This window comes from Phascolarctos cinereus, unplaced genomic scaffold (assembly GCF_003287225.1).
Source record: "Phascolarctos cinereus isolate Bilbo 61053 unplaced genomic scaffold, phaCin_HiC Scaffold_2;HRSCAF=192, whole genome shotgun sequence".
Classification (NCBI taxonomy): domain Eukaryota; kingdom Metazoa; phylum Chordata; class Mammalia; order Diprotodontia; family Phascolarctidae; genus Phascolarctos; species Phascolarctos cinereus.
This window is the reverse complement of record NW_027555625.1, coordinates 138393100-138419750: the sequence shown is the minus strand read 5'-3', so window position 1 is coordinate 138419750 and position 26651 is coordinate 138393100. Positions and strand designations below refer to the sequence as shown.

General features: G+C 44.1%; 1 protein-coding gene across 6 annotated transcripts in view; it reads left to right on the top strand.

Moving 5' to 3' along the window:
- LZTS1 (leucine zipper tumor suppressor 1) overlaps nt 1–26651 on the top strand; it is a 69208-nt gene that overhangs the window by 33119 nt on the left and 9438 nt on the right. For 4 of the 6 annotated variants that reach the window (XM_020969631.2, XM_020969623.2, XM_020969625.2 and 1 more), the window contains 2 exons: nt 23283–23734; nt 25700–26503. In XM_020969631.2, the coding sequence (XP_020825290.1) occupies nt 23396–23734; nt 25700–26503 (1143 nt within the window). In that variant the 5' untranslated portion in view covers nt 23283–23395. Of the gene's footprint in view, nt 1–8426; nt 8482–17025; nt 17103–23282; nt 23735–25699; nt 26504–26651 lie in introns of all 6 variants that reach the window. The other 2 variants (XM_078149628.1, XM_078149627.1) reach the window with 2 other exon arrangements.

Sequence of the window (26651 nt, the reverse complement as noted above, 5' to 3'; positions counted from 1 at the left end):
TCTCTGTTTCTGTCTGTCTCTCTCTGTCTTTCTGTCTCTGTCTGTCTCTCTGTCTCTCTCTCCCTATCCCTACTTCTCTCCCTTTCTCCCTCTCTCCCCATCTCCCTCCCACCATCTCTTTGTGTCTCTCTCCTTTCCTCTTCCTTCCTCTTTCTATCCAAGTCTTAAGTCAGAGATAATGCAATAGACTATTTTCTAGTGAGTTACTGTGGTGGAGTGGAATGAAGACTGGCTGTGGAATCAAAGGACCATGGCTGCCTATGTGACCTCAAGTGAATTGTTTAACCTACCTGGGCCTCAGTTTCCTCATTTGAAAAATGAGAGATGGGGGGTGGGGTCAAACTTCCAGTTCTGTATTTATGACTTTGTGTCTATATGGCCTGAGGTCTCTTTCAGGTCTAAATCTATTGTCCTGTGTACTTTCCCCCTTCATGTTTCTCCGCCAGTGTTCAGGTGGCATTTCTATGGGACAGTTTCTATTGAGAGGTATCCAAGCTCAATGCTAAGAACCACCTTGGTCAAGACACCTGAGTTCTGGGCCTGCCACTAACAATCTAGGACTATTTCCTTCTCTATAAGGTGGAGGTAAGATTAGATCAATTTTAGTCTCTCCCAGCTCTGAAAAATCTTCAAAGATCTTATGATTGTAGCTGTCCAGGGAAGCAGGTGCATGCTCCCACCTCTCTGCCAATCTCCTCTTGGATGATGGAATTCCCAAACCCCATGCCAGACAATGGCCCTCATGGGGCCATGCTGGGGTATTGCCAGGATGCTAACAAACATGCATGATTCTTGGCTCTGGGCTGGTAACAGATGAAATGAAGAGTTTTTAAGGCAGGTTGCCTATTCTTAAGGGTTTCCCCTCCATTCCCAAGGGTTTCCCCACCATTTTTAAACACTGAGAAGAGCCAAGCTTTTTCAAATGCAGTTGTTTGCAGTTAACAATCTTCCTCTCCTCTTACCCTCAGGCATTTGGAATGTAGACTCAACCTCCCACTGGATGTGAAATAACAATCAATCAACGAACAAGTATTTACTGAGTACTTTCTGTGTTTGAGCACTGTGTTGGGCACTGAAGTATTAGAAACCTCCCCTATATACTTCAAATATATGAGGGGCTTTCATTTTAAATTAATTAAATAAATTGGCTGCCCCATAAAGACTCCTCAGTCCTATTGATCTAAAGTCCCAGTGACCTAATATTCCCAAAGCTCTCCCCACCCCCCAGCCCAGAGGCACATGAAATCATCTTCCCACTAAAATATAACCCTGGCTCCAAGAAGCCCCTCCTCTGTGGTTTCATCTTAGCAGGATCGAGCAGCTTCTTCAAACTATACTAAAGAACACACAGCCACATACTTACTTGCTTCTAAATCCTGACTTCTTCCAGTTAATAACAGGCTCACCCTTCTTTGTGGCACACACACAAAAGAAGAGCTCGGGTCTCCATAACCACCAGCTATGATATAATCTTCTCTTCATTCAGCTCACACCACTGTTCTTACAGCTTACCCTTCACCCCCTTCTTCCATGCGCTCCTCTGTCTCCCACTTCTGCAGTCACTTCATTTGCATCATAATTGAGAGTGTTTTTTCCCTAAGTCCCATTCTAGTCTCTGCCCCCCACCCCCAATCTCCTCTTCTCCACCCTCCTCATTTCTTTGTCCCTCTTCCTTTTTTTTTCCTTTTCTCATTCTCAGTATCACTTTTTCTTCCCTCTGTCTCCCTCTCATTCTCCCTAATTTTCTCTTTTGGCCCTATCTTGCTTTCCTTTTCCCCTTTTCTACTATTTCAGTCTATTCTCTCTCTCTCTCTCTCTCTCTCTCTCTCTCTCTCTCTCTCTCTCTCTCTCTCTCTCCCCCCCCTTTTCTGTCTCCATATTCCCTCTCCATTCTTCCCTGTCTCTTCTGCCCCTCTCTCCTTATCCTTTCCCCATCCTCTTCTCCCTCCTTTATCCTCTCTTCCTATCCTCTTTCCTCATCTCCTCTTTCCTCTCTCCCTTCTCTCCCCTTCCTCTTTTTTGTCTACTTTTACCCTTTCTTTTCCCCGCTCTGATATGAAGCTAGACTCTCGGGAACAGGCCACCAATTCTGTTGGACAAGCACAAGCTTCCCCATCCCTTTATCCATCCCAGGACCACTTTCAAAGCTCATCCCTGATCTCCAAGCACACCCAAAGATGACACACAATAGAACGAATAAGCTTCAGCATCTTCTCTTTGCTTCCAATAACAGAACCTCAGGGGGCCTGTAAGTAGCAGAGTGACAGGGCATCATGGCATATTAATTCTTTCCATTTAATACAAATGAAAGCCTCCCTGCCCCCCACTCCTTTCACTACATAGGCTGCTAGTGGTGATGACTAATATCTCTGATGCTAGAAAAGGTTAATGACTGAAGGGAAATCTAATCCAATATCCCTGCTTACATCAAACCTTTTTTGTCCTTCGCTTGTAATCTTATCTCTGGGCTGGCAGTCTCCTCCACATGCAGGCATTTCAACACAATCCAGTATAGCCACAGAGTCAAACACATTCAGATCCTAGTATGCACACCTACAAACAAAAATGAGAGTATTTAGCCATTTTGCAAGTAGGAAACCTCATACTGGAAAACTCGCTACTCTGGAATATTGCCAGGACAGAAAGAAGATAACCCATTTCAGGCCAGGCCCCCATAAGAGGGAATATGATTTTTAAATGAGCTGGTCTGGGTACAATATCAAATAGCTATTGAGCTCCTATTATGTGCAAACCACCACAGTCTGGAGGGAGAATACAGGAATAAATAAGCCTTAGTTTTAGCTCTTTATTGCCAAGACTGTGGCTTAAGGTCTAGTTGGGGAGATAAGACATATACAGATAAAAAGATAAGTAACAATAGCTACCGTTTATATAGTCTAGTTGGCTTACAATACAGTTAGGAAAATATGACATACACACATATACACACATACATAGAAAAAGATAAATAATAATAGGATTTGTGTAGTTTAAGGTTTGTAATGCCTTTTCCTACTTGTTGTTTCATTTGATCTTTAAAACCCTGTGAAGTAGGTGCTTTTATTAAATAAATTAGGAAACTGAGGTCGATAGATGAGGTGACTTGTCCCCATCACATAAGTGTCTAAGGCTGGATCTGAACTCAGATCCTCCTGATTCCAGGCCCAATGCTCTATCCACTAAGTAAGCCAGGTGAGCAAGAGAGGTATTACTGTTCTCTTGTCCCATGGCCATCCTTTGAAAATCCTTCTCCAAAGTCCAACTCAGATACCTTCTCTTCCGCAAAACCTTTCAGTGAACCTTTCACAGAGAAAGTGATTTCTCCCTCCCCAAAATGTCTCATTGCATTTTGCCTGAATTTCTACTTTGTGTTTATCTCACTCCCCCTTGGATACATGAGCCAATGGGTAGACGATCTAGCCAGGCTTGCCTGTTGTGCCAGCTCAACTCATTTGCTGCTCAGCTTTTTACCCAATCTATCATCCATTGCATCCTTGATTCAAATCTTTTTCAGGTGGCGTGGAGGTATAATAGAAAGAGTGATGGGGACCCATCTAGGATGTAAGCTTCCTTTGCCTATAAAATCAAAGAATTGAAGACAATGGTCTTCCAGCTCTCTATATACAATCCTAGTATCTATGCATGTCTTTGGAATAATAAGTCACATGTATCAAGTGCTTTCCTCCCAATAACGCCCCCACTCCCATCCAGGGGTTTGCAATTGGAGTATTGTTGCCTCCATTTTACGGATGGGGAAAATGAGGCTTAGAAAAATTAAGTGGTTTACCCAAGGCCACCCAGTTGATAAGTGTTAAAGCCAGGATTTGAAACCAGAGCTCTGCTCTTCTGATTCTGGGCCCGTTCTTCATTGCACTAGCTCATGGCTTTACAGAGGAATGGAGCTTAGAGACTTATCTATTCCAATCCCCTCATCTTAAAAGTGAGGAAACTGGGGGCCCCTAAGAGGTGAATGACTGCTCAGGGTCACATGTGTGGTAAGCGTAGATTCAGAAGGAACGAAACAAGCGTTTATTAAGCGCCTATTATGTGCAAGTGCTTGACAAATATTATCTCAGCTGATCCTCACAACAACCCTGGGAGTAGGTGCTATTATCATCCCCATTTTATAGATGACAAAACCAAGGCAAGCTTAGGTTAAGTGGTTTGCCAAGGGTCACACAGCTAGTAAGGTCTGAGGACGGATTTGAACTCAAGTCTTCCTGACTCCAGGCCCAGCACTCCTTCCACTACACCACCTGGCTGCCTCGAATCCAGAGTCAAAGCCAGGTTATTGGGTTCTAAATCTAATACTCTTTCTACTTCCCCAAGCTCATTCTCCAGAACCATCATGGGAGAACTCTTAGATACTTTTCTCCAGCTACCAAGGTCCCCATTGCTGGATTTCCAGCATGCTAAAGAGAGGAAGCCAGAGTCATAGCCAGATCAGCTCTAAACCCAAAGTGGGGTCTTTCACAGAGCTTTAAGGATGACCTTTTCCACCTCAGATGTGCTGAACAGAAACTCCTTTGGCTTCTGTTCAACACCCGTGAAGGTCTGTTGTTCAGTTAAATCTGACTCTTTTATAACCCCATGGACCATAGCACATCAATACTGTCTATGGGGTTTTCTTGGTAAAGGTAGTGTAATGATTTACCATTTCCTTCTCCAACTCCTTTTACAGATGAGGAAACTGAGGCAAACAGGGTTAAGTGACTTACCCAGGATTACACAGTTAGAAAGTATCTGAGGCTGGATTTGAACTCAGGTCTTCCTGACTCCAGGCCCAGCTCTATCTACTTAGCCATCTAACTGCCTCTGAAGTTGTAGTTACTTCCATTTCATTTTTCTAGTTCTTTTCTTGGGCTTTTGTACTAGACGGAAAGAAAATGTAGGCTAAATGAACACAGGATTCAGGGGAGGGAAACTATAGGCAACTTCTGGTGTCTTAAAGGGACAAGACAATGGGTCAGTCTTGGCTTCAGGAAATACCTAATTATCTTGCTTTTTGTCTTCCCCAGGGGGTGGCTGGGGCTGCAGGCAGGGAGGTTAAGGGCATTAGTTAATGTCTACAGGGAGTTCTATTAAGTGCTATTTTATTTAGCAAGGGGGAGAGCAGGGCCAGGGCCAGCGGCTTCACACTGCAGCATGAAGCCAGAAGGGTGAGAATTCAGGACAGCAAGAGATGGAGGTGTTCAGAACACCCAGCCAGACACATTAAATAGGTTTGAGACTGGGAGGAAGCACCTTTTGGTAAGGATGGATTAACCAGGGCAAGCAGGGACCAGCCAGAGACCTCCAATGAACTCAGGCATGCACACACATACTTTAGAGACAGCCAGACACTGAAGAACTGCTCTCAGAGCAGACAGATGGATATCCTATGTACAGACTCCCTCATACCAGAACCCAACCCTGCCCCCACCGCACCCCAAAGAAAAAGACAACCAGGCCTGTGCATGCACATGCACATACAATTGAAAAGAGCAGATCCACATAGCAAAGCAGATTCAAATAAATTGCATGTTGTAAGGAATTCAGGTTGACTCTTGTACCCCCAACTCTTACTAAAAAACCCTTACCCTCAAACCCAACCCTGAATTGAAAAATCACTTATTAAGTGCTAAAAATACAAAAAGAAGATGGAAAATGGGGATATAACACCAGGGTACATTCCAAAGAGGGCTGCATTTGGAGTCAGAAAACCAGAATCCAGATCTCAGCTTTGCTATTTACTGACTTTGTAACAAGGAGGCAGCTGGATAGCTAGTGGATAGCACTAGGCCTGGAGTCAGGAATCCCTGAGTTCAGATACTTCCTGTGTGACCCTGGGCAAGTCACTTAACCCTGTTTGCCTCAGTTTCCTCATCTGTAAAATGGGCTGGAGAAGGAAATGGCAAACTACTGGCATATCTTTGCCAAGAAAATATGACTGAACATATCACTTCCCCTCTCTGTTCCTCAGTGTTCTCATTTGTAAGGAAGAAAATCAGTAATTATTAAGTGCTTAATATATGCCAGGGCCTTTACAGTTGATCATCACAACAATCTTGGGAGGTAGGGTCTATTATTATCCCCATTTAATAGTTGAGGAAACTGAGGCAGACAGAGAATAAATGACTTGCTTAGGGTCACAAAGCTAGTAACAGTAAAGTTGAATTTGAACTCGGGGCTTCCTGACTTCAGGCCCATGTAGCTGCTTCTAAAATGCCTGTAAAATGAAGGGAAGGGTTGAAAGGACTTCCAAAGTCCCTCTACCTCTGAACTCTACCAATCTCTCTTCTTGTGGTGGGCTGTATGTGGGTGAGTAGCTCTTGATTACTTGGGAGTAAGCTGAAGGGTCTTCAGTGCTTTCTTCTTTTTCTCTCTCATCCTTCCCCACCCATTCCCTCTCCTCTCCTCTCCTCTCCTCCCAAGTCATTTCTCTGGATTGTTTCCTTGTTTTCTTTCCTTCACTCTCCCAAAGCTGCTGTCTGACAGGGGTAGAATGGGTGGTGTGGGTGGGAGAGGCTGTCTGCTATACCTGCTCCTTAGCAGGCAGAACACACACACACACACACACACACACACACACACACACACACACACACACGCACACACACACGCTTTTTGCAAAGCCCCAATTTTCCATTAATATCTCATGGAAAAATACTACGCTGCAGAGACTTTATTGGCCATTGGTGCTTATTAAATCCAAAACAGGCTAAACACCTGGCAGGGACAGAAAAAAAGAAACTTCTGGGAGTTTGAGACCAGACTTCACTTTTCCGGAGTTTGTTGTTCTCCTGTGACCTGACCTATTAATACGAATATTTCATTTCCTTTCCTTTTTTTTTAAACTGATAGCCTGGTCATATCACCTTCATTTTCTAGAGGAATGCCTCTTCCCCTACCCAGTAAACCATCCCTTGTTGTTTGCTTGTTTTCAAAGAAAAAAATTTTAAATTAATTTTTAATTAATTTATTTGTTTTTAGTTTTCAACAACCACTTTCATAAGCTCTTGAGTTCCAATTTTTCTCCCCTTCCCTCCTCTCCTTCCTCCCCAAGACAACATGCAATCTGATATAGGCTCTACATATATATTCCCACTAAACATATTTTCACATTAGTCACGTTGTAAAGAAGAACCAGAACCAATAGGAGGAACAAGAAAGAAGAAAAAAAACAAAACAGGAAAAAAAGAGCAAATGGTATGTTCCAATCCGCATTCAAACTCCACAGTTCCTTCTCTAGATATGGACAGCATTCTCCATCGTGAAACCCTTGGAGATGTCTTAGAAAGATCTAAGTCTATCAAAGTTAGTCATCACATGATGTGGCTGTTACTGTGTACAACATTCTCCTGGCTCTGCTCACTTCACTTAGCATCAGTCCATACAAATCTTTCCAGGTTTTTCTGAAATTTGCTTGCTCATCAGTTCTCATAGCACAATAGTACCCCATTACATTCATATACCACAACTTGTTCAGCCATTCCCCAATTGATGGGCATCCCCTCAATCTCCAATTCTTTGCCACCACAAAAAGAGCTGCTATAAATATTTTTGTACATGTGAGTCCTTTTCCCATTTGTATGATCTCTTTGGGATACAGCCCTAGAAGTGCTGTTGCTAGGTCAAAAGGTATGTACATTTTTATAGCCTTTTGGGCATGATTCCAAATTGCTCTCCAAAATTCCATGAGCATATGGTACCTCAGAGTTATTTTGATTTGCATTTCTCTAATCAATAGGAATTTAGAGCATTTTTTTATATGACTATAAAAAGCTTTAATTTCTTCATCTGAAAACTACCTATTCATATCCTTTGACTATTTATCAATTGGGGCATGACTTGTATTTTTATAAATTAGACTTAGTTCTCTATATATTTTAGAAATAAGGCCCTTATCAGAGATATTGGTTGTAAAAATTCTTTCCCAGTTTTCTGTTTCCCTCCTAATCTTGGTTGCATTGGCTTTGTTTGTGCAAAAACTTTTCAATTTAATATAATCAAAATTATCCTTTTCAAAGAAAAATTTAAATAGACAAAAAAGTAGTTCCATAAAACCAGCCATCATACCAATTACATCTACCAGTAGATGCACTATTCCATACCTATTGTGGGCCCCTTCTTCAAAGAAGGGATGGAGGTGCAGTTTCTCAGCTTTTCTTCAGGGCCAAGCTTAGTCATGAAAATTGCATCATATTCAAGTTCATGTGTTTTTATTTTTGTTATTTCTGCCAATATTGTTGTGGGAGTTGTATATATTATTTTCTTGGCATTACTTCACTTTATGTCATCCTTTCATCTAAGCCTTCCCTTGTATCCTTGATTTTTTAAATAAACATTTATTAAGTGCCTACTAGGTACCAGGCACTGTACTATATCTCATTTGACCTTCACAACAACTCTAAAAAATAGGTACTATTGTTATTTCCATTTTACAGTTGGGGAACCTGAGGGAGACAGAGGTGAAGTGACTTTCCCAAATTCACAAAGCTAGTAAGTATCTAGAAGCGGAATTGAATGCAGGTCTTCCTGACTCCAAACCTGTTTGTTCAATGTATGCTTTCTGTTGTTCAGTTGTGTCCAACTCTTTGTGACCCAATTTGGGGTTTTCTTGGCAAAGATACTGGAGTGGTTTGCCATTTCCTTCTCCAGTTCATTTTACAGATGAGGAAACTGAGGCAAACAGTGTTAAGTCACTTGCCCAGAATCACACAGCTAGTAAGTGTCTGAGGCCACATTTGAACTCAGGTCTTCCTGGCACTCTCTCCACTGCACCACCTAGCTGCCCCACTGTACGCTTATATTCAGCACTTCTGATAGCTCAACAGCATTCAGTTGCACTCATGGCTTCATAGTTTAGCTGTTACCCAACAGATGGCCATCTGCTTTATTCCTAATTCTTCATTATGGCAAAATCAGTCAACCACTCAGAAAGCACATGTTAGGGTCCTCATCAGTTTCAGGTACTGTGTTAGACTAAGGAACACAAAAATCAAGCAACACCCACCCTACAGATGCTTAAATTCTGCTGGAGGAGACAACCAGTCTACATAGAAAATTATTAAAAATACATATACAAAATAAATGCAATTAATTTTGAGGAAGCACTAGAGTGATCTGGTTCAGATCAGGCAAGACCTCACACTGGAAGAAGCATTTGAACTGCGCTTTGAAAGAAACCAAGAGGTAGAGGTCAAGAAGGACTGCATTCCATGCATGGAGGCCTACAGGAGAAGGGGGTTGGGAGTGTGTACATAAATAGAAGGTGGAGTGTCATGTGTGAGGAATGATTAAAAGAGCAATTTACCTACACCAGAGAACTACTATATAATCATCTAAGAAGAATAGATTGGAACCAAATTGTAAAGGGCTTTAAATGCCAAACAGAGGAGTTGGTATTCTATCCTAAAGGTAATAGGAAGCCACTGAAGTTTATTGAGCAGGTGAGTAACATGGTCAGATCTATGCTTTAAGAATATCACTTTTGCAGCTACATACATGATTGACTGAAGAGAGGGGAGACTTTAGGAAGAAGGTAGAGGGGGGTTACAGCAACTAGAAGGTTAGTTATAGGGTGCTGGGCCTAGAATTAGGAAGATATGAGTTCAAAGCTGGTTTTACACTTACTACTTGTCACCTTGGGCAAGTTATTTAACTTCCATCTGGCTCATTTTCCTTACCTGTAAAATGAGGGTAAGAATAGCACCTACTGTACAGGACCAAATGAGATAATATTTGTAAAGTCCTTAGTACAGTGCCTGTCACATATTAGGCGATTGATGAATGCTAATTTCCTTCCTTCTTTATTGTAGTAGTCTAGGCTTAAGGTCAGATATGAGGGCTTGAACTAGGGTGGTGAAATGTTAATGAAGAAAAGGGGAGTGCACATGTTGTATTGATGGCATATGGGGGTGAGCGTAAAGGAAGAGGCAAGGATAATACTGCGTACCTGGATGACTGCTGGGAGAATGCCTTCAACAGCAACAGAAAAGTTGGGAAGAGGGGATGGGTTGGGGGAAAAGATGAGGGGTTCCATCTTAGACATGCTGTATTTGAGCTGCTGGGCCTCCATTATCTCCTCTGTTCAAATGAAGGGTTTGGGAATAAGGGGATCCCTTCCAGCCCTCATCCCTTGATGTTACACTCTTCCCCTAACTAAAGTCATAATCCTTGGTCTATAATTAGTTGCTCTGTTGGACAAAGAGGGGTGCTCTGCCTGATGCTGTGCAAGGGCCAGTCCAGTGCATTGTCTTGAGCCTGAAGAACCAGTTGCCTTCTGGTCTCCTTGACAGATGGAGGTAGAGGGGAGAGGACAGGGACGGGGAGCAGCAGGGGTTGAATTTGCATGAGTTTTATATGCAATTGGGGCTTTATTTTTGGAAAGAGTTGGGGAAGGGTTGAGGTCGGTTGGTAAAACATGTTCTTGGGCAGATGTCAATCAGTACAGGGAAAAACAGGAAGAGCCCACAGATGTTTGAGGGATGGAGGATGAAGGGCCTGGCGTCCAGAGCCAGCCACAGCATGAAAGTTGACAAGGACCGGCTCACACACAAAAATGGGTGGGCAACGTCTGGGCTCAATTTTCTCTGAAATAGTGGGAGGCAAAAGGGCTTCTGATTTTTCACCCCAACGGAATGACTCAGGTGTCTCTTTCACTTTCCACTTCTTTCCATGGACTTCAATGGCACTTAAAAATGAGTGGGCCATGCTGCCATCCCACCAGCAGCCTGGATCCCCTGATGCAGTTCAAGACTCTACCTCCATCTCTCTCTGGCTCTGTTCTGCCCTTCTCCTTGATCTGTCTCTGCAGTGCCCCTGATCTCGATTCTTTCATCCGCTCTGTCTCCCCTTCCTGTGATCTGTCACTGGCTCTGTCCTTGTGTCTGCTCTGCCCTGGCCTCTTATTCCCTGTCTCTGCCCCCTACTCCATCTCTCCTGTACCTTTACTCTTAGTTTTCAGTCTGTGTTCATCCCTGGCTCTGCCCTTGCTCTATTCCTCCTCTTCATCTCTTCACTGTTCTTACTCTCACCTTTTCTTGTTTCCCATCCTCCTCCAAATCCACCCCATTAAACCATTCTATGTGAATCCAGCCAACCAGGATGCTTTCGTCCTGGCATGATCAAGTGGATGGGTGGAAAGGAGAGATTTGTGCCTGTGTGTGGGTGGGTGAGTGTGTGTGGGTGTCCTTCACAGGTTGAATTAGCCAGCTCTCCCTATATCCCATAGCATCCCCCCGGGCTCAAAGCAATACCACAGCCAAGTCTACACTGTGCTGCAAAGGAAAGAAAGTTGGATTTGGAGTTAAATGACCTAGGATGCTTCCTCCTGGTGATGTAACTTTGGGAAAGCCAGTTTGCCTTTCTGACCCTCAGTTTTTCCTTCATTAAAATAAAGAAATTGGGCTAGATCAAAGGTGGGGAACCTACAGCCCCAAAGCCACATGTGGCCCTCTAGATCCTCAAGGGTGGCCCTTTGCCTGAACCTAAACTTCACAGAACAAGGGGATTTGTTCTGTGAGGTTTAAATTCAAAGGACCACCCTTGAGGACCTAGAGGGCAACATGTGGCCTCAAGGCCATAGGTACTGCACCCCTGATGGTTTCTATTGGACCTTGCAGCTTTAAATCATGTGATTCCCTAGAATCTTCATAGGAACCTGGAAGCTCATTTATTTGGTTATTTCCTCTCATGGTGATGCTGACAGTCCAGTCATGCCTGCTTGTCCTGTTGGACCCATCCACATCAGTAAGCCCTCCACAAGTGGCTCGCTCAAGATGTTGGGAGTCTGCTTCCCTTTCTGTAGACATTACAAATATCCCAAAGGGGTCCTTGGGCTCTTGGGCCTGTTAGCCCTCATTCTTTGCCAGGTGATCAGCTCCCCTCCCCTTTTTAATCATCCATTTCCCTTAAAATACACCATCCTCTGGGGCAGGTAGGTGGCGCAGTGGATAGAGCACCAGCCCTGGAGTCAGGAGGATCTGAGTTCAAATCCAGCCTCAGACACATAATACTTCCCAGCTGTGTGACTCTGGGCAAGTCACTTAACCCCAATTGCCTCACTAAAATAAAATAAAATAAAATAAACCATCCTCAAGTTAAGTGGGATGATGGTCAAGGCAAGGATGAGAAATATAAGCAGCAGAAGGTGCTGGGAGAGGATTACTCTATAGGGAAAGCCAGAAAACTTGGTTGGTTTCATGGGAAAGGAAGGGGCCATGAGGAGAGTCATCCGGGGTTGGGGTTGATCAACCCTGGGCAAGACCCCTTTCAGCCCTCTGAGGAGGCCCTGGTTCAACGCCACCATTATACCATCAGGGTCTCTGCAGGAAAACCTTAGAATTATAGTCACATAATTCAGAGCTTTCCAAAAGCATCTGGGTCAGTAGAACTCAGAACAATTTACAAGTTGGTTTGGGGGAGAAGGAGTAACAGAAAACTGAAGGAAAGAGGACGGTTAGGTTTAGGGCAGAGCAAGGAAAAAGCAGAGGCACCCAAATCACAGAATTTCAGTGACCATTTAGTGTACCCCAAATAACACATAAATCCTGCTGCGACATAACTGACAAGTGGTCATCTAACCTTTGTTTAAAGATCTCCAGTCACAAAGAGTCAGACACCACTGAAATGACTGGATGACAAGAAGAAGCCATTGCAGACCACCATCTTTGGAGCGCGTTCCCTCTTCCCCTCTGTGTCTTGGAATCCCTTCAAGACTCAGCACAAAGGAAACCTTTAAATGAAGTCTTTCCTTATCCTACCACTTGCTAGCACCCTCCCTCCCATAACTACTTTGCCTTCATTTTGCATATGTCAGGTGTATCCTCTGGTGCTGACTGCTGTATCCACTTAGGATGTAAGATCCTTGAGGGCAAGGTCTTTCCCTTTTCTCTCTACAGCCTCATCTCTTCACACAGTGCTTGTCACATGGTAAACTAATACATGCTTACTGATTGATGCAATCTTGCAATCTTCTTCATGCTAAGATCTTGTCGCTATATCCCCAGGGCAAGGTTGGGGAGAAAGGAGGCAGCCTGAGGTCCCCTAGGCATGACTGGCCCAAATTCAGTCAAAAGGACTGAGTCTTGGACTAAGAATTAAGAGCTCAGATTCGAGTGCAGAGTCTGGGCATGGACTTAACTGTGTGACTGGCATCCTCTGCCTAATTTTCTCCTTCCATAAAATAGGCAGTAACTTCCAGCTAGAATGTAAACTCCTCAACAGCAAGAATCCATTATCTTAATTTTATATCTCCTCCTCATGCTGAACACACCCCTACAGACAAAATGGAGCGCTTAAGATGTTGAATGAATGAATACTGTGCCCTCCCTATGAGAAGATTCATTCAGCAAGTAATTACTGAGGGCCCCCCACTGAGCTAGGTGCTATGGAGAATATGATGAAAACACAGTTCCAGGCCTCAAGAGACTTTAAACTTTGATTCTGAATTAATATACACTACATATTTGAAAAGTTAAATCATGATTGATTTAATTATGTGGCTGGTATTGTTATTTAATGCTTAATGAGTAATTCAGGTAGTGAGAAGAATCCAGAGAGGGGATAGATCACTGTGGAGCTGAGTAGCCTGGTAAGGCTCCCTGGAGGAAGGGAAGTTGGGAGCTAAACCTCTAAGAATGGGTAGGACATGAATGGGGGGGGCGGGTAATGAGATGTGTGCCTGATGTCCCTGAGGATTGTAGAAGAAAGGTACTATATGGGGCAGCTAGATGGCATAGTGAATAGAGCTCTGGCCTTGGAATCAGGAGGACCCGAGTTCAAATCCAGCTTCAGACATTTAACACTTACTAGCTGTGTAACTCTGGGCAAGTCACTTAACCCTGATCACTTCACCAAAAAAAGAGAGAGAGAGAGAGAGAGAGAGAGAGAGAGAGAGAGAGAGAGAGAGAGAGAGAGAGAGAGAGAGAGAGAGAGAGAGAGAGAGAGAGAGAGAGAGAGAGAGAGAAAGATACTATATGGGGCAGCTAGATGGCACAGTGGATAGAGCTCCAGCCTTGGGGTCAGGAGCACTTGAGTTCAAATCCAGCCTCAGACACTGGACCTTTATGAGCTGTGTGACCCTGGGAGAGTCATTTAACCCTGATTGCCTCACCAAAAAGCCAAAAAAAATACTATATGAATATTAATGATAATAATTATTAATAAATAATCCCATTTCTATAGTGCTTTAAGGTTTGCAAAGCACTTTCCTGGCAAAGATCCTGTGAGGTTCGGTTCTTATTATGCTCTTTTCCCATTGGGGAAGCTGGGCCTCCCAAAGTTCATTCCACTTGCCCATAATCACACAGCTAGTCAAATCTCCTGACTGCAAGGCCAGCACATCTGCCAGCTTGCCAAACCACCTCTCAGTGGCTTCCCAGGACTGCTGTAAGAAAAGGGTTTGTGAACCTTAGAAGTGCCATAGAAATATTGTCAATGCTACTGATAATATGAGGAGTTTGTTGGGATTGCAGTTGTTGTTGTTCAGTTGTGTACAGTTCTTCCTGACCCCATTGGGGGTTTTCTTGGCAAAGATATTGGAGTGGTCTGCCATTTCCTTCTTCAGCTCATTTTACAGATGAGGAAACTGAGGCAAACAAGGTTAAGTGACTTGCACAGGGCCACACAGCTAGAAAGTGTCTGGAGCCAGATTTGAACTCAGGAAGATGAGTCTTCCTGACTCTAAGCCTGGCACTGTATCCCCAGTGTCAGGGGAAGAGCCTTGGCTCCCTTGTTCTGTGGACAGCTAAATCTCTCTCAAGAATGCCAGGAGGATGGGTGCTGGCCCCTGGCCTTGCCTAACTCCTGCCTCCCATTTCCAGGGAGCCAGATGCCATTTTCCTGCTAGGGGCCAGAGAATTCATGTAGAGCTCAATGACATCCAGGAAACATATGCTGAGAATCCCAGGTACAGTGAGCCTTGCAGGATGACGGTGTGTCTGGCAGCATATCACACACACGCAATTATATAATCTAAAATGAAAACCCTGTAAGGGACATTTAATCCAACATTACTGACAAGTTGTTCTACAGGCTTTACTTTAAAACCTACAATAAGGGGGATCCCACCACAACCCCTCTCCCTTCCTTCACTCCACCCAAACAGTCTACTTTTTTAGACAACTTGAATTATTAGGAATTTTTGTTTTGTTTTGTTTTTTTCCTGATATCAAGCTTAAATTTTTCTCTCTACAACTTTTACCTAGTGTTCCTGGTTCTGCGAAATGTTTTGGCTTCAGAACCAGAAAGAACAGGTCTTATCACTCTTCCCTATCATCTGCCTTCAAATCGATGAGCAGAGCTATCACGCTTCTCCTGAATCTTTTCTTCTCCAGGTGATGCATGCCCAGTTCCTTCAAACGATCCTGTGCCATTCCAAAGCCCTTCAAAGTTCATCCCACTTGCCCAGAATCACACAGGTAGTCAAACCTTCACCGGGCCTATTGGCCAGGTCTCCCTGACCAGCTCTGTCAGGCTCCCCTTCATTCTCCCCTTTTATCTCCCCCAGGGATGATCTTGGATAAAATGGTGAAGTTAGTGGGTTTTCTTTGAAACCTCTTCTTCCTTTACCTCTGACCCTCTCCTGACAGCCTACCTTTCCTCTTTAGACAACCCCCCCCCCGAAAAAGAAGCAAATTACTCCTAAGGTAATGTCGATCATGAATCCTAGCTAGAAGCCAGAGGGGACTTCAAAGTTTATCTAGTTAAATTGTTTCATCTTGCTGATGAGGAAATTGAGGTCTGAGAGATAAAATATCTTGTTTATGGTCACACGTATAGATAGAAAGCCAATATTCAAACACAAATTCATTGCTTTTTCCAATGATTTTGAATAGGGAAGGGACTTAATAGAATTATTAGGGATGTAGTACAGTAGAAAGAGTACTAGTTTACCCAAATTAACTACAAAAAATATGTGAAGGAAGACACTATCTTGATTATATATTTATGATTTTATATACTTATGATTATATATGTACATGTACTTATACATATATATAAACATATATATTTGTATTTAATGGTAGCCATCTCTAGGGTGAGGGGGATAAAAAAAGGGGAAAAATTTACATGATAACTTTATTATATATTTAAAAGAAATAGCAAGTTGTACATAACAGATTTGCAGTTTCATGTACAATCATCTTTTGTTTATTGTACTATGTTAGGGAAATGCTTGTTTTATTTCATGAATTTTTTTTTAAAAAAGAGAGCATTAGTTTGGTATCAGAAGACCTGGGTTCTACTCCTGAATCTACTGTTTATTCTCTGGTGACATCTCTGGGCCTCAGTTTCCTTCCTCATCTGTAAAATGAATCTATCTAGATAAATCTCTGAAGTCCCTTGTAGCCAGGGCTAGTAAATGTTTAACCATCAGGTCTCTCCTCAGGAAAAAAATAATGCACCCATAAGTTTAATCTGTATTATCAACATTTTCTCCATCACTTTCTTAAATCAATCAACACAGTAATAAATCAAGTCCTGAGCTGCAGCTTTTGCTAATTCCTGCAGCATAAATGCTCGCACTGGCAACATAATAATCAGCTCCTGAGCTGGTTCCAGCACAGCACTGCTTATAGGTCTAAATCTATGCTTCTATAATAATAATAACTACACAAATAATTCATGTTTAAATAGAGCCTTCTGGTTTGCAGACACTTTTCTCACAATGAACTTGTTGGATAGGGACTACATGTTACCTTAGGGGGAAGCAAAGATGAGCTCTGTGATCCTTATTATGGTGCAGTGGCCCCCATTTCTATTAGAGTTTAACAGTTCTTATCTAGTCTAGTCTCCTCATTTTTTAGATGAAGAAAGAGGCACAGAGAAGTTAAATGGCTTTTCCCACATTCACACAGGTTCTATTGGATTCAAACCCAGGACCTCTGACTCCAAATTCAGTGCAGTGGAAAGAGTGCTAGAGTTGGCTCCCTGCCAGTGCATTTTGATCTGGAAAACCATATATTGACCTTATTAATCCTATATTAACAGTATTTTGGTTTACCTTGTTAAATATCTCCCAATTCCATTTTAATCCAGTTCAGGCCACCTAGATTCCTTGACACCTGAGAAGCTGGAGCACTGTGGTATCCATGAGGCGAAAATGAAGAGAGCAGGTTTGAGAACCTTTCCCCTGAGTCCATGACCCTTCTCCCTTTCCTCAACTTCCTCCGTTCATTTCTAGAAAGACTCTGGGAGTCATTACAGTTAAGTCAATGATTAAATCAACAGCCTAAGTCCAGATTATTTGTACCTCTCCCAGAGGCCACAGAGTTCATGGGCTGATTAAACAGGATGGGGGATCCCATCAAATCATAGACTTTTAAAGGTGGAAGAAACTTTAAAGTCCCCAGCTCCCAAATGGATGATTTAAAGATCATCTTATCCAGGGGTAATTACCCTTTTTATGTCATAGACTCCTATGGCTGCCTGATGAAACCTGGTGACCCATTTACAGAATGAATTTTTAAAAAATTCATTGTGAAAAAAATGCTAAATTTCAATTAGAGGTTTGTCAAAATGAACATGTAGTTTTGGTTTGGTTTGGTTTTCCCATCCAAGCTCATGGTCCTCAGGTTAAGAAACCCTGATCTAGAACAACCCTACCTCTCCCATTTTACACATAGAAAAATTAGAGTTTGGGTGATGACATGTCCAAGGTCACCCCCTCATTAGTGTCAAATCCACAACTAGATCCCAGCAATCCTGATTTCAGAGAAGTAACTGTGATCATCCCCAACATCTCTTTATTGCCAAGGCAATACTGTCTCCTCTCAAAGGTAGTTCCAGATGTATATTAAAAAATTGACTCTATAATGCCATTTGAACATCTTGAATAAATCCACTAAAAAAGCATGAAAAATAACATTAATAATAATTTATTACTATATGACACTTGTAACATTTCAAAGTGCTTGTACATAAATCTTTCTTTTAGCTTCACAGCATCCCTGTGAGGCAGGAAGGGCAGATATCATTATCCCCTTTTTAACATGTGAAAAAACTGAGACCCACAGAATTTAAGTGATTTGTTCAATACTATACATGAGGGGAATGACAGAAACGGGATGAGAACCCCGGATACCATCAGTTCCTGTACTGATTAACCAGAGTTAGAGATAGCATCATAGCATCAAAGTAAGGGGAGGCAGCCCAGGAAGCATGGATTTCCCTACAGGCTACTTGGCATGACAGTTACCAAGCAGAAGTCTGAGGGACAATGTGTGTGTGTGTGTGTGTGTGTGTGTATCAGAAAGAGAAAGTAGAAAGAGAAAGAGCATGAAACTGATACAGGTGAGTGGGGGGAGGCTGGACATACCTTTCCCTTCTACTCTTCTTTTCTCTCAGGTCTCTGATTGTCGGTGTTGTAATTCAGCATTTTTGTTGGCTCCTGCTCTGCCATGTGGCAGCAGCAGTGGTAGCAACAGCAAACGGCCAGCAGGGCTGGCAAGGATACAAAGGCAATAGGAAGGCAGTGATGGGTGCCAGGCAAGCAGGAGTGCCAGGAGGGGAAGACAGCACTTGTGGTGCTCTCCTATGGATGTCCTGTGGCTAGCTGGGACTTGAAGAAGAGAGGGAATAAGGAAGAAGCAGAGGGAGGGAGGAGAGGAAGTAGAAACAAAGAAAGAGGCAAAGAGGTAGTTTGGAGGGGGCTGAGAAAGAGTGTGGGATGAGAGACTCTGATAGTCTGGGTCTAGGTCAGCTCTCATGTGCTGTCTCTTTATATTGGGCACAGAAGAGACCCAGAACTGTGTCAAGAAAGGGAAAGAGAGCTGTATTGCCTACCATGACCTAAGACTCCTAATGGAATTAGGCTCAGCCACTGTCCCCACTCCTCCACTGCCTTCACAGAAAAATGGGCAGTGGGGATGGAGAACACAGAAAGAGGCTCCACATGTGTGTTTTCTGGAACACCTGCCTTTGTTAAGAGTGTTGTTCAGTCATTTGCAGTGGCATCTGACTCTTTGTGACCCCATTTGGGGTTTTCTTGGCAAAGACAGTGGAGTGGTTTGCCATTTCCTTCTCCAGCTTACTTTACAGATGAGGAAACTGAGGCAAACAGGGTTAATCAATTTGCCCAGGGTCACACAGCTAATAAGTGTTTGAGGCTAGATTTGAACTCACAATGATGAGTCTTCTTGACTCCAAGTCCTGCACTGTATCCACTTTGTCACCTAGATGCCCCCTTAAGAGTGGTAAGAAAAAAAATCTGTCTGGACTCTCATTTTCTTTGTTAAAAATGGAAAGAAAGAAAATTGGAGTCCAGACAGATTTCTGTCCAACTCTACTGTGGGACATCCTTTTTCTAAGCAATGGGTAACTCAAGGGAGAATATTACTTTAATGACTTGTTCAGTTCCCTGTACAAAGCTAGTGATGATTTGGGAAGCCAGTATAGAAGACAGAGATGCATCCTAAAGCCTTGGGGGGGTGGAGGGGGGATGAATGTGGGAAGTTATTTCCCATTCCTGTCCCTGCTTTAGAACATCAGAAATTCCAAGGTAAGCCCTTGACTTGCTCATTGGGGAAGCTCATGCAGTTTTAGGTTAGGGATGGAAAGGCTGAAGAATCACAATGAAGACAGATTCTGAGGAAGATGTCGGAATAATCTGGACCTTGCAATAAGCCTAGTGTTCCTGAGCGTCCGATGATTGAAGGGAATAGGACACAAGACAGGTACCCCTGCCACAGTTATACGCTTCTCTAATTCTCACTTCTTCCTTTTCCTCGCTTCATCTTTCCCTACACCTCTCTCTGTCTCTCTGTCTGTCTGTCTCCCCCCCCCCCACCCCAGTTCTAGTTTTGGCTCCACTAGTGAGTTACTGTGTCACCTTAGCTAAATAATTTCACCTCTCTAGGTTCTGGATTCCCCATGTATAAAATGAAGGTTGATCTCTACGCTCTTTTCCCCAATTCCTTCCCACAGCAGAAGGAAGAAAGCCCATCACCTTAAGATAGAACCCAATTGATTTCCGTTTGCTTGTCCATTCCAAACAGTCTGTGATTCTATGATTTTCTTCCCCCCCTCTGAACCTCAGTGTTCTCATCTGTTAAAATGAAGGCTTAAAAAAATGATAAGATTTAGAGCTAGAAGAGATCATAGAGGTCATTTAGGCTAACCCTCACATTTTACAGATGAGGACACTGAAGTCCAGAGTACCTTGCCTAAAGCCACATAGGTACAAAGTGACAGTCTAGGTTTTGAAACAAAGCCTTGTGAGGCCAAATCCAACACTTTTTCTACTACATCACAATGACTCCATTGCCCTTGGATAAGAGGACTTCTGAAGTGCCCTCCAGCTATAGCATGCGTAAATTCCATCATTGTATACATCTTTTTTTTCTTCCCTTATGTTGGTCTTTCTTTCATTTTTCCTCATTTCTTTCTTGGCCCTCAGATATTGCATAACTTCCTTCTAACTGCCAGCAAGAAGGGGTGTTAGGGTCAGGGGAAGAGCACATGGGTCATGAAACATCAGTGTTTGCTATCACATTACACATCTGGGCTAGATGGCTCAGTGAGCTATGTCACTCGGCAGACTGGGGAGGAAGTTCTTTGGAGACTCGTGGAGCCAGCCAGCTTCCAATGGATTGCAAAACAAGGCTTATCTTCAAAGTTTTTTCTCTGTCATCAAAGTAACTCAGCCCCAGGGAACAAGGGGGAGTCTTTCCTGAGCTTAGGGACATCCCCTCTCTCTGGCAGTCAGAGGTAATATTCTTTTAAATTCTCCTATTCCTTCTCCCATCATTTCCCCCCTGTGGTACAAGAATAGTAGATTTGGTGTTACATAAAGAATCAGCAAACAATAGATTTAGATCTGAAAGGGAACTTGGAGTCCATCCGGTCCAATTCTTTCATTTTACAGATGAGGAAACTGAAACAAAAACATTAAGTGACTTCCCCAAGGTCACATAGATAGCAAGTATCAGAGGCAAGATTTGAACCCAGGTCTGCTGATTCCATATCCAGAATTTTTTTCCACTGTATAGCTTGGGTTTGACTCTTAACTTAGCTCTGCCACTTCTTACCTGTGTGAACTTCAGCAAATCTCATTTGCCTGACTTTCAGTTTCCTTATCTACAAGGATTGGACCAGATAACCTCTAAATTCTTATTCACTTCTGAATCTACAATACTATTCTTTAGAGTAAGCAGAGTAATGCATAGAAAGCTGGACTTGGAATCTGGAAGATTTGACTTCAAATTCTGATTTTGAAAATCGCTTGCTGTGTAATTATGGACAGGTCACTTAATATCTCTGCCTCAGTTTCCTGATCGGCAAAATGGAGACTACGTGGACCAATGTGTCACAGGATGAACACAAGGTTCAAATAGGATAATATATGTTCGGCCTCATAAAAATGACTCTGTGATTGGAGACACATTCACTCCCTAAGTGCTTCTCAGTGCCGCACTTGGGAGATGGAAGAATGAGCAGAGACTAGGACCTTGGCTCCACCTCTGACTCACCACATGGCCTCTAGCAAGTCACTGAGGAAATGAAGAGGATTGCCGGTCCACCTGCTCCGCCTCCCCAGGAGGCTGCGAAGCTGAAGGCTGCTACACCCAGGAGATAGCTCAGAACTGGACCACTTCTCAGCTTCTCTTGGAACGCCTGCCCGCGTGGGAGTAAGTCAGGCAGCTTGGATGTTCCAGCTTCCTGGTGCACAGCCCATAGGGCATTTCGCTGTTATCCTTGGCTCTGATCCTCTGCTGGAGGAGGTTGGGGGAGGGAGATAACTAGCATAGTCTGAACTTCCAGAATGAATAAGCACAGTGGAAAATCAGGTTGTATCCAATGGTCATTTTGCACCAGCTAATCCTGTTACTTTTGAAACTGTTCCTCCTTGGTTTGCCTTAGACGTTCTTCAAGGCCCCATTGCAACCTCACCTCCTCTATGGGGCCTTCCTTGACCACTCCTCTGTGGGCTGCCACACTGCTAAATAGTGCTGTAATGGTTTTTTGACTACCCTAGGCACAGGAGATCAGCCTCCTATCGTATCATTGGATAGCTCTGCAGGGAGGCACCGTCTGCCTCTCCTTTGCCTCCTCCCAATGCCCTACACATACGAGGCCCTTTGTGAATGAATGAACAAATAAGGAGGCAGCTGCTCCTGTGATGTGACCCTAATAGACTAGTCTGCCAGGTATCTCTCCCCCACCATCTTGCCACAAAGCCTCATATTCATTCTTAATCATCTTCTGGTTAAGGCATTGAAGCCGTGAGGGAAAATCATGCTTTATTTTCTGGGGTGTGGATAGCACGTTCAGCCATTAGAGATCACTTTTGCCCCACATTCCTGGTGGAGGTGTACTGGAGTAGGACACAGAACCAGTAGATGAGCAGTAGGAAGCACCATGATGACAAAGAGAGAGGTTTAAGGTTAACAGGCAGATCTGCAATACAGACAGTGACCAGCCAAAGGGAACTGACCTGGCTGGGGATTGGGTGGGAAAGGGCAGGGAGGAGGAGGGGAGGGTCCTGTGTGGAGGGGGGAAGGGAAACCCACCAAAGGCAGATGGACACACATTTAGGTCACTGTTCTGCCTCCAGGCAGACCATAACTTGAAATAAATGCTTGTTAAAATAGCTCACATTTATGTAATGGTTTGCTATTTGCGACTGAAAGCCAGCATGGCATTAAGAGATTGTGTGGTGAGGTGGAAAGAGAGCTGGCCTCAGAGCCAGAAGGACTTGGGTTCAAGTCCTGACACATATACCCTGTGTGAATTTAGGAGCCACTTAATCTCTGAGGATTCTAAACAACTCCAATCTTGCGTTACAGAGAAGGTATCAAAACCTGCATGGGTAGAGGAAGTATTCTCACCCAAGAGGTCTCTATAATAATAACAATAGTTAATATTCAAAGTTTACAAGGTGCTTTATGTACATTATCTCAGTTGATTCTTACAACAACCTGTGCTATTATTATTCCCATTTTATGGAGGGGAAAACCAAAGCAGAGAGGGGTTATGTAATTTGTCCAGAGTCTTACAGCTAGTAAAGGATGAGGGAAAAATTCGAACTCAGGTCTTCCTGAGTCCCTGTCTGGCACTATCCACTGTGCCATATAGCTTCTTATATCAGTGTAATCATAGATCCAGTACCAGTATTAATCCCTATTCCTTTGCCACTTACCAAGCACTACCCTTGCAGCAACCCTATGAGATAGGCAGTGCAAATTATGTTACACCCATTTTATAGATGAAAAAACTCATTCAAAGAAGATTAAACATCACCTATGACTGCACCAATTTAAATCCTATCTTGTGTCTCTCCCTGTGTCCCCCTGCAGGTCTGAGGCTTTTGCTATGACCGAAGCCTTCCCACGGAGCCAGGACGCACCCCTGCAGCCAAATCAACATCAGGTTCCCTTCCTGCCCTCCCGGCCTTTGGCCCCAAGTCGCCATGGGCAGCGTCAGCAGCCTCATCTCAGGCCACAGCTTCCAGGGCAAGCACTGCCGGGCCTCGCAGTACAAGCTTCGTAAGTCCTCCCATCTAAAGAAACTCAACAGGTATTCAGACGGGTTGCTGAGATTTGGCTTCTCCCAGGACTCGGGTCATGGCAAATCAAGTTCTAAAATCGGCAAGAGCGAGGATTTCTTCTACATCAAGGTCAGTCAGAAGGCCCGGGGCACCCACCGAACAGACTACACTTCGTTGTCCAGTGGGGAGATGGGAGGCCAGACTGGGATGGACTTTGGCACACCCCCAAAGCTTATGCCTTTCTCCAATCAGCTGGAATTGGTAAGTAGGGGTCACCAAGGGCAGGGGGCAGAGGATGGGTGATTGGTAGGGCTTGCTTTTTAGCGCTATGAGGAAAGTACTTGGTGGTGGTAATATCGTATCACACTCTACAAATCACAATTTGATAAGTTTTTCATTTAAATCTTTTAAGTTAAAGCTTTGATCATCTATCACAACCATGAACAATTATGTCATCGATGACTTGTTCCTGATATCCAGCATCCTAAAATGGTATGGCTTTTCCCAGGCCCGTGATTCTTGGTAGATAGGACCACAAGCTTCCATTGCTTCCAACTCACATACAGAATCTGTTCCTTGGAATAGAGGAAATGCCACAGGAGTCAGGTTCATAGTCTACCCAACCCAAGATTTCATCTCTGACAGGCATGTAGGGGATGTGATATGGAAGGGCAAACTAGAGGTATACCCTATCTGGAAGTCAGAAATACTCCACCCCCATGGGGAGAAAAAGAATACTCTTAAAATGATCTTGAGATCTGAACCTGGGTTTCCTGGGTAACACATGGGAATAGTCACCATCTATAAGGAACAAGCCTTAAGGGATATCCTACCAATGAACAAAGGGATAACCCTTGAAAATTTCTTTTGTGATCCTGAGTGAGAGATAGAGAACAAGACCATAGATTTTTCAGAGAAAAAGTTAACAACAACATGGCAGCCTTAAAAGGTCCTATGGAGGGAAAAAGACATCTTTCATTTTGAGATTTTGGTGATTGTCCACAGGATTATGAGATTTAGATTTGGAAGAAATGCTAAAGATTTCCCTCCTACCCATACATTTTCCAGAGGAGAAAGCTGAGGTCCAGAAAGGTAAAGCTGCCCAAGGTCACCAAGGTCACACAGGTAGACAAGGTCAAACCTTTAGACCTTCAGATCCTTTGACTCCCAAACCGGAAGGCAGGTGATAGATAGGTGGACATCTCATAGGATGGATATCATCAAGTCCTTCTGGATGGACACAAGGCATATTCCCTCTTGAGACAGTCTTAGAACATATGATCCCTCCTATATGGCAGGCCACTTTGTCTACAAAGTTATCTGTAGAGAAATAATCCCAATATGGAAGGGCATAGCATTTGCAACGAAATGTTAATCTAGGGATTATTATGGTGACAAAGAAAGAGTAATTGCCCTGGAGTTGGAAGACCTGGCTTTAAATACCACCACAGACACTTACTGCCTCTGTAACCTTGGACAAATCACTTACCTCATGAGCCTCAGTTTCCTCATCTGTCAAATGAGAACGTTGGTCTCTGAGGCCCCTTCGAGCTCTCAATCTGTGATCCCATTACCCTCCTAGCTCTAGGATCCTGTGACATGCCCTTAGTATTCCTCTTTCTCCAAGAGGCCAACCCAGAAACTTTGAGGGTCTTTCCCTCCCAGACTGATATTTTTGTGATGGTGAACTAGGCTGATGACTTTGAGCAGCTGTGCCTCACTTCAGTTCAATTCACACACAAATCAGGATCACCCTAGGGATGTCATTACTCCTCTTTGAGAACGAAGGATGAATAGCAACAGGTGAGGTAGTGGCTAGAGCATCTGGCCTGGAGTCAGGAAGGTCTGAGTTCATATTTGACCTCAGACACTTACTAGCTGTATGACCCTGGGCAAGTCACTTAACTCTTATTTGCCTCAGGTCCTCATCTATAAAATGGGGATACACTGGAGAAGGAAATGGCAAATCATTCCTGTATCTTTGCCAAGAAAACCCCATGGACTTTGTCTGCAGGGTCACACAGAGTTGGACAGGACTGAACAACAATAATAACTTTCACGTTCCAAGGACAACCCTCTATCTACTATGTATACCATGATGTTTCTCATTATTATCACAACTCCCCAATTCCATCATCATTATTATTTCTAGCCCAAGAGAGAGGAAAGAAAGAGAAGTATTGAGGGGAGAAGCTATTAAGGAATCTGATTCTTTCTCTACCCTAGGGCTCAGAAAAGAGCATTGCAAGGCCGACAGCATTCAAGCCTGTGTTGCCGAGGTCAGGGGCCATTCTCCACTCCTCCCCCCCAGAAAATGCCAGCCACCAACTGCACCCGACTCCTCTGGATAAAGCCAAGGATCAGGAGCTGAAACCCGCCCTGTGCTCAGGAGCACTGTCTGACTCAGGCCGGAACTCTATGTCTAGTCTCCCTACTCACAGCACCAGCAGCAGCTACCAGCTGGACCCCCTGGTCACTCCTGTGGGGCCCATCAATCGCTTTGGGGGCTCCGCCCACAACATCACCCAGGGTGCCACGCTCCAGGACAGCAACATGATGAGCCTGAAGACCTTGTCCTTTTCTGATGGGGGCAACAAGATTGGCAACCCGAGCAAAGCAGACAAGGCTTCCTGCATCCGCTCGCCCCTCTCCACGGATGAGTGTACCATCCAGGAGCTGGAGCAGAAGCTGCTGGAGAGAGAGGGGGAGCTGCAAAAGCTTCAGTGCAGCTTGGAAGAGAAGGAGCTGGCCTCCAGCCAGGCCTATGAGGAGAAGCAGCGGCGCTGCCAGGAGGAGCTGGACGGACTGAAGCAGAAATGCAGCAACAAGCTGAGGCAGGCCTCCCAGAAGAGCCAGCGGACCCAGCAGGCTCTGCAGCTCCAGGTGTTCCAGCTACAGCAGGAGAAGAAGCAGCTACGGGGAGAGCTGGAGAACCTCATGAAGGAGCAGGACTTGCTGGAGACCAGGCTGAGGTCCTATGAGAAGGAGAAGACCAACTTTGCCCCTGCCCTGGAGGAGACCCAGTGGGAGGTGAGGATGGGCCAGGTGGCGGCTTGAGGTGGTGGGGAGGGAGATCCTGGGCCAGGTGGCAGCTTGAGGCGGTGGGGAGGGCGATCCTGGCCTGGAAATCAGAGCATCACCCACTCTGAGCCAGAAGGACTTTCAGAATCCAGCTCAG